The sequence below is a fragment of the Zosterops lateralis genome, assembly GCF_965231275.1.
Source record: "Zosterops lateralis genome assembly, chromosome: Z".
In the NCBI taxonomy this organism is placed as follows: Eukaryota; Metazoa; Chordata; class Aves; order Passeriformes; family Zosteropidae; genus Zosterops; species Zosterops lateralis.
In genome coordinates this window covers 48,096,365-48,104,332 of record NC_139800.1, presented here as the reverse complement: position 1 = coordinate 48,104,332, position 7,968 = coordinate 48,096,365, and the positions used below count along the sequence as shown (strand labels likewise).

Genomic DNA, 7,968 nt, shown 5'->3' with positions numbered 1-7,968 from the left:
AGTTCCAGCAAAATGCTCTATTGCCGTGAAAATGGCTTGTAGCCATCGGCCTGTGCAATTGTGAAGGTGAGATATGGTCTTAGACACATGGGAAATCTCTCTTCAAGGGTTCAGGGGAGTGCTTGTCTCATTCTACAGTCCTACATCATTGAAATTTTCAGACTCAGAAACCATCCAACAAAGAGGGAACCTTTGCATTGAAGTTTACCTTACCACATCACCACATGGCTTCCTTCACTTGCATTCTTCACCTTCTCTGCCATGGCTGCTGAAGAAGTTGATTAATATGGAAAACTAATTATTATCTTCACTGTTAATGCTACCTCTCTCTCAAGTACACTTAAGAGTCTCAGCCTCAGCACACTTTAATATGGAGAGGACCATGTTAAGTAGCAATTTGCATTACAATAGCAGTTTGCTGGTTTATCACTGCCCCTCTAATCGTAAGGGCTGTGCTATACCCAGTGTACATCAGGCAGAGAGAAACACACCAGACTTCCAAGAGGACTCCTTGCTGCTTTGCCCAGACCTTCTCCAGACCACCACTAGAATTAGACTAAGAGAGTGCAAATATAAGTCCTATATGCTGAAACAGCTTGTTTGCTCAGAGTATTTGTATGCATTTTTTCTCTCCCACGCTACTGTTACACGTGCACAGCACCTTTCAGTCTTGTTTCCCTTTCTGTCCACTCTCCTGTACTCCCGCAAACAGCATTATAGCAGAATTTCTTAGCTTGGCCTGTGTACTACTAGAAATACTACACAGCCATGCACAGCAGAAAAAAATCCTATTGCTGGCATTTGTCATGTAAAGCTTTAATACTGTGTTTAACAATCTAGAGGGACTGTGGCAGGCAAATTTAAATTGAGACAGCAGACTGTAAAATACAATCATGTGTACACCTCTTCTAAATATTTCTAAGAACTAAAATAAGGTAGGTTCTAAAGTAGGCTGAAAATACTGTGTTCAGGGGACTTTAGGCACCCATCTGCATGCTCTAGGACACTGTTTTCTCCTATCTGCAGGGTGCAGAAGTCCTCTGAAGTTTCTCAGAAGCATACATGAAAACAAACTATGAAAAAAGAGTGAAAGGAATGCTTTGAATTTAGCAGCTGGTCAGGGGAGTGGGGTGAGGAGGGGAGCAGAGAATTCAGGAAACTGGTATCACTGCTAAAGAACAGTAAACAGAGCAGTAGGTACACACCCTTATGTGAATGCTCCACCCCACAAATGCGGTATTCCAAACAAGGCACTATTCAAAGGTTACCAAGTTAAGGAAAAGGGAAAAACTCAACAACAGTGCACGTCTCTGACAATAAATTCAGAAATAAAAAACACTTGTTAAAGGAAGGACTATCCTGTAATGGCTCTGAGTAATAGCTATGAGATAAAAAGCCCTCCAAAATTAGGGAATGATCACAAGAACAAAACTGAACATTGTTTTATTGATAAATTACTTTTAAAATAATTTAACTCAAGTATTCTAGCATTACAATGGTAAACAACGTGAAAATTTCAGAAAGTCAACTGAAGTCAACAGAACCCAAACTTGTTAAACAAAACACAGATTTTTCAATTTTATCCCCATTATGTTTTCAAGGCCATGTAGTAGTTATATTTCTCTTCAAAGCCTGTTACTTACTTTATTGCTAAGCTGCTACATTGCAGAAGTGATGGTTAATCACCCTTTGAAAATTCCACAAGACTTTGAGACACAAAATCATGAATCCATGTATCAATATGTGGAAGAGATGTGTCCACGAGAAAAGTCACTATTTTTCGATCCCAAGAGTTAGTGCTGTCATTAACTGCCTGTATCTGTGCCACAAAAGGTTTCTTCTCTACAAGATTCCGAAACACTATTGATGCCTCTTCTGACCACTGCTGGTTTTTCACTCCTAGGATAAATGTAAAGCAAAACAGAAGGTCATTTATAGACCAGACCAATATAAGTTTATAAAGAAGTGGTGTGAGTTTAAATACTTGAGAAAACAGATTTTAAAGTGCTAATGAATGCAACTTAAATCTAGAAAGGAAACATAAGCTTACTCATCTCCCACACAAACAAGATTAATTATTATACAGACTAGGACATTTATTTGTTTCTTTAAGTCTTAAGATACGGATGTGTTCGCAGAAATGAAAGGCAAATGCACTGACTCACTGAGCAATCCAGAGAAAATTACCTGCCTTGCATGACCAGGGCTCATCAGGAACCATGACAAAAAGGAAACTAAAGATCCTTTCAAAACAAACTCTCTTTATCTTCAGCCTGAGGGTGCTGACATTACTTGTCCCATTTGCCTTACTTTAGATTTTCTTCATCTCTAAGCAGCATCAGTTACTAAAACACCTGCCAAACCTTCAAGTCTCAAACTAGATATACAGAAGGCAGAAACAAAAAAAATATGCCTAGATGCCTCAAAACTGCTCTTACTTTTTTCAGAACAGCATCTCACAAAGTCAAGTCTGCTGGAACCTAAACAGGTTTTTGAAAATGGCTGCAATCCACCTAGAAATAAATGGCTCCTGCAGACCTGGGATTCAGTTCCCCACACCACTGCTGGTATACAGCATCTAGACACAGGTGCTCAAATATCATGGAGGAATACCCAAAAGCCACTTTATGGGTAACAGAAACAGAACAGCAAAATGCCGATACTTTGGTTTTACTATTAGCAGCAGCTTTCCACTGACGGGACAACACAGGAGCACAGCTGCCTGCAGACTACAAAAGAAATTAAAAGCCAATAGTTAATCAATACTTAAGAAAGGGTAATTAATGCTAGGAAAGACTCTTGTGGAAGCACAATAGTCAGCCTGGGATTTTATAAGGAAACAGATTAGAGACTAAGAGGCATGAGACAGAAAAACAGAGAGAAGAAAGTGGAAGAATAGCAGGACAATAGTTACTGATCTTCCAGGCTCAGCTGGCCTGCTTTGACCATATGAAGAACTTCAGAGGCAACTTAACTGGCTACTTGGGAGACTCAGTGAAGCAGTGGAAAAGTGGATGACTTGCAGGCTTGCTGAGCTGGATCCACCAGAAGACAGACACAGCTAGAAATCAGCCACATTGCAGCACTGCAGACTGAGGACCCCAGCCTGTCGGTAGCACATCCATCACCCATCACCAGTTTAGAGTAACCCCCAAGGTCACACTGAGGCTATGCAGGAAAGCAAATCCACAGAAGGCACAGAGCACTAACTCTTTTGCCTGTCACTTCCAACAAGCATATTCTGTGACTGAAATCTAGAGCAGTGCTGACCAAACAGTGTCAGAAAGCAGCAGCTAAGACAAGATGTATACATCTGAACACAACACAGAAATGAAGGAAAATTTTTGAAAAGAAAGACAGCAAGGAGAGATCAAGCTTTATTTTTGAAATTCTCTCAGATGTATGCACACTCTCTATGCAACATATTCTCAAGGAAATTATCTTATTAAGCTTATTGAAAGCCACATCCTCTCATGGAGTTTTTTGCTTGTTTGAGAAAACCAGTGTATTTCAGGCAACTCTGGATTCCAAATAGGCACTGCAAAACTGTAAATTACAATAGGGTCAAGATTATATATAAAAACATTCTCCAGAAATTCAGCATCTAGCTTCCTAACTTTATGTAAACTACGACAATCAGAACATGAGGTTCTTATCAACAGATACATTGTGACTTTCACACTGGTAATTTGTTATGTTAAAGGACCCAAAACTATCTGCTTTTTATTTCCCTGTGTCTTTTGCATAGTAGATATTGCACACATTAAATGATGTATTTTATGACAATGAAAAAGCACCTGCTGGGCAAGTTTAAGCACTCTTCATTCTCAAAGATGGTAACTTAAATTGCTGCATTAAATTAAACCAACAAAAATAATTAAGTAGAATCATTACGGCCTATGCCAAGAATAAAAGCAGGGCATAATCATGTAGAAAAAAAACCCAATTACATAACTTTTGACTTTGTCCAGTGTACATTTCTGTTCATTTCATTTGCCCACTGATGTAAGACTTTAACAAAAACAATTACAAATGCTTGATACCTACCTGCAAGCTGAGCTGTGATAGCTTGGAAAGGCAGTCTTCTAAATGTATCCAGGAGCGGCTGTACTTTCCGTATGCTGACAAACTCATGTTTGCCGTAATCCAGCTCATACACCGACAAAAACCCGTTCCTAAGAATTCCTTTTATGATGACCCTGTACCACCTAAAAAGGGGGAGAACAAGAACAGACCATTTGAATTCATATTCACACACTGCCAAAGCACCAGAAAAATAATGCACAAGCAAAAGATCTTAACCGACATGTTTCAGGCTTCCCAAATCTGGATTTAGCTGAATAAAAGTCAACTATCCCAGCTACAATCTGGAAGCATGAAGAGACTGCAACCTCATTTACTCCATTAATCTCTCAAATATCATTGGACATCTGCTATGTTGTTAACAATGTAGACTAAGCAAAGCTAGGCTTGCCTAGCTTAGCGGAGTTAAGCTTGCTTTCAAAGATTTTAAGTAATTTAAGCATCTACTTACTCATCTCCAATTTTAGCTGCATACAGCTTGTTTTTTTCAATGGTCACAGGTTTCTCCTCTGCCCTGCTGTAGTACAAGATCATTTCTTCCATTAGAGCGTACAGACTGTTTAGTTCATTCCAAGGCTGGACAATGAAATGACCAGGATGGCAGGCCACTGAGACGTAGATATCCATGAGGTCACCAGGCTTTGGCAAGGGTAGAGGAGGAGGCATATCAATGGTGGATACTGCACTGCCAGGTTCTCTGCCTGCATCAGGGAAACTCTTCTCCAGCTTCCCACTAGATAACTGTAGAACTGAAACAGCATCACCCATGGCTTTTGTGGAGCTGGGCCCACTGGGTGTTACACTCAAGAAAACATCTTTCTGATGCTTCCACAAGTCTGCATTTTTGATCTGTCTATTGATGCTACGATCCATGTCTGGGAAGTTCTCTGGAGCAAACAAGTAAATGTGTGCAATTCCTTTTGAAGCATCCTGTTTAATCACCTTGAAACACAAAATACAGTTTAACAACCAGTTAGTAACTATTAAAAGCACATCTGATTTTGTACAGAAGATTAAAGCAGCAGCAGTTCATTGCACTTATGCACAGAAACATTTTCTGTGTTCTCCCAAAGATATTACGGAAGTTGTGGGTAATAAGCCATTCACAGCAGATAAAAAGATAAAAAAGCACCTGCAGCTATTCCACTAATTTAAAGCAAACACAAAACTTGAATTGAATTTTGTTCCATCCAACAGGTTCAATCTCAGTATTGTGTGTACAATCCTGTTTTCAGAAGAACAGTAGCCAGTGTCCACACAGATCTAAATAACTTATTTAATTATTAATAAATAACTTATTTAATCTAATCCTTTAAACAATCCTCCTGTCATTATGGGAAATGAGGCCTGCTAAATTAGATGAAAAAAAAAAATGAAAAAAAGCTTCCAGGTTTCTCTCACACATAATTTTCAAGCACTGACATAAAAATATTTCCTATTTACCATCAGATATGCTAATATTATTAATAGTAAAACACTTAAATTTTAATTTGACAAAGTATGTAACATTCCTTTAGTGATTCTTCTGTTTATGTTACTAGCCAGGAATAAAAACTTTCTGCAATTAAAGCATGCATCTCCTGTGTATTATTTAATACCACAAAACTTAGCACCAAAATCAAACTCTCTTGAAAGAGGATGTCTAGAATTCTAAGCCAGGTGCAACAGGTATAAATCTCAGAGTAGAGATCTAGACTAAAGTGAGCAAAAAGGTTACGAAAAGCTACAAAGCACTTTTTCTAAGTATCTGACAGTAGCTGGAATCAAAAGGTTAAGAGGAATTTATCTTTGTTTAGCCTGTAGTCAGTGTAAGATTTCCTTTAGGAGGGTATTTTCATTTAGTTAAAGTGGCTAGGATACATCGCAAATGGAAATAATTTTATCTCAAAGATAAGAGAAATTCTAAGTATATAAAGCATGTACTAAAATAAAGTTGATTAGAGAAAGCAAACAAACAAAAAAACCCAACCTGCTCTCAAAAGACCAAAAGGAGAAAAAGCTTTGCTCCCAAGAGGCAAAAAAGTAATTCAAGACTAACTCAGAAGCTGCATATTTTTATGTGTTGAAGCATGACAACTGTGTTTCTTTCTTATCAGTGGCAAAATAACTCTAACTGCATATTTGGACTTGGACAGCAAAATGTGAAAAACTACTGTGACAGTTGCTAAATTCACAGCAGAGGGGAAAAGAGAAGATTCTAACAGGCTTAAGCAAGTAAGTTTTATGATAAATTTCCTAGGAAAAGAACTTTGTATAGAATTTATGTCCTTTAGCTGGTTACAAACTTCTACACTTCTGTAACAAAAACCAATCTGATGAGTTGTTAAGCTTTTAAAGTTGTTCGTCCAATGTTCTTTTCACATCTCTATGTGATTTCAGGTCTCACAGGCATTTTGACTACTTACCTTCATGCTAAATTCAGGACAATTTATTACAACATCTCTCAGCCACAGTACAGCATCTGGAGTCCACATGCCAGTGTTAGGAGGCAGATCTGCCAGACAGCATTTTAAAGCCTAAGAACAGAATGAAGTATACAAGGTATAATTTAGTAATATGAAAGCTGGTCTGTATGTTCCAATTCATGGAATAATGCTGACAGGGTCAATCATATATGACTGACAAACAGATATGATTGACAGACAGAAAGAGACAGAGCAAAATACAAATCCAGTACCATGACACATACACAACATCACCAGCTCACAGAACTACACTGTGATTTATGTCAGGCAAAGGTGCACAACAAAATACACTGCAATGTTGAATGCTGTGAAACAAACAGAATTTCAGTACATAAACCTTGAAGTAGCAGCACTACAAACACTGTCAAGAGATTAAACACAGGTTAACTTTAACATGTCGTTATACCTGAGGAGGTATTGCAATTACTTCTCTCAAGAACTGTGGTGGGATTTCTTTGAGCTCTGATACTTTTACAGTTGCAACTGTTCCACTATCCATGAACTGCACATCAAGTGCCCGTCTAGTGTGAATAATTTTTATCTGAAAGAAGAAAGCAAGACTATAATTTTGAGGTTAAAAACCCAACAGTGACACATATTATAAAATATTTCATGGAAATGAAACATTCTGCTTGAGCTGAACAAAAAGAAGAGACATTTCTATGTGGGCAAACTCTAGCTGCTTTTTGAATACTTCTTACCTCTACACGTGCCCATTTTCCTTTGGAAGGAAACAAGCAGATTTTGCCACAGAAAGGCAGCAATACATTGAACTCAGATGTCTGCTGCAAATACAAAAACAGAAGTCAAAAAGCATGGAGCTATTACTATCTAGCTCTCAACTAACCATTTCAAAAGCAACACATGGCACATACAGTACTGAGGAGCAAAACCTCTGTTTCAAATAAAAAGTGAAGCGCCTCTTATCACATTGCTTTAAGCTTCCCCAAATGGTAAATCTTTTAATCCCAAACTCTGTATCTACAGGGAAATTGGGAGAATATGAAGTGCCAGGGGTAAAAAGCCGCATTTGGAAACAGACTAGGAAATCACCAGCAATTACTTGACTTGAAAATCAAGGGCAGTTAAGAGCTATGACAGACAAGTGAAGAAGCTCCTAGCTTATCTTTTAGAATATACAATTTCTTAAGATGTATAACAAACCAAATTTACTGCTGACTCAAATGAAAGTCTCCTAGGGGTAATGGTCACCAAGATAATCCTAAATAATGTAACAAGACAACAGCTACTCCATAAAATGTATGGGAAAGCTCCATTTGAAGAAGAATCAACACCTTACTAGGTTTAAATTATTGGACAAAATTAATTAAAACCCTACAGATAAGCTGCAAAGCCTTTTAGATATATTAATATGCAAAGATATTAAAATAATCTGAAGAACAATTGCTTTTTTTGATAG

At 37.9% G+C, this 7,968-nt stretch overlaps 1 protein-coding gene across 5 annotated transcripts in view; it reads right to left on the bottom strand.

Moving 5' to 3' along the window:
* Window positions 1-1,427: 1,427 nt before the first annotated feature.
* Window positions 1,428-7,968, bottom strand: part of TDRD7 (tudor domain containing 7) — a 47,419-nt gene continuing 40,878 nt past the window's right edge. For 4 of the 5 annotated variants that reach the window (XM_083883867.1, XM_083883866.1, XM_083883870.1 and 1 more), the window contains 6 exons: window positions 7,250-7,333; window positions 6,955-7,089; window positions 6,489-6,599; window positions 4,535-5,025; window positions 4,048-4,208; window positions 1,428-1,899 (listed from right to left, as the gene is read on the bottom strand). In XM_083883867.1, the coding sequence (XP_083739993.1) occupies window positions 1,679-1,899; window positions 4,048-4,208; window positions 4,535-5,025; window positions 6,489-6,599; window positions 6,955-7,089; window positions 7,250-7,333 (1,203 nt within the window). In that variant the 3' untranslated portion in view covers window positions 1,428-1,678. The remainder of the gene's footprint in view (window positions 1,900-4,047; window positions 4,209-4,534; window positions 5,026-6,488; window positions 6,600-6,954; window positions 7,090-7,249; window positions 7,334-7,968) is intronic. The other variant, XM_083883869.1, reaches the window with a different exon arrangement.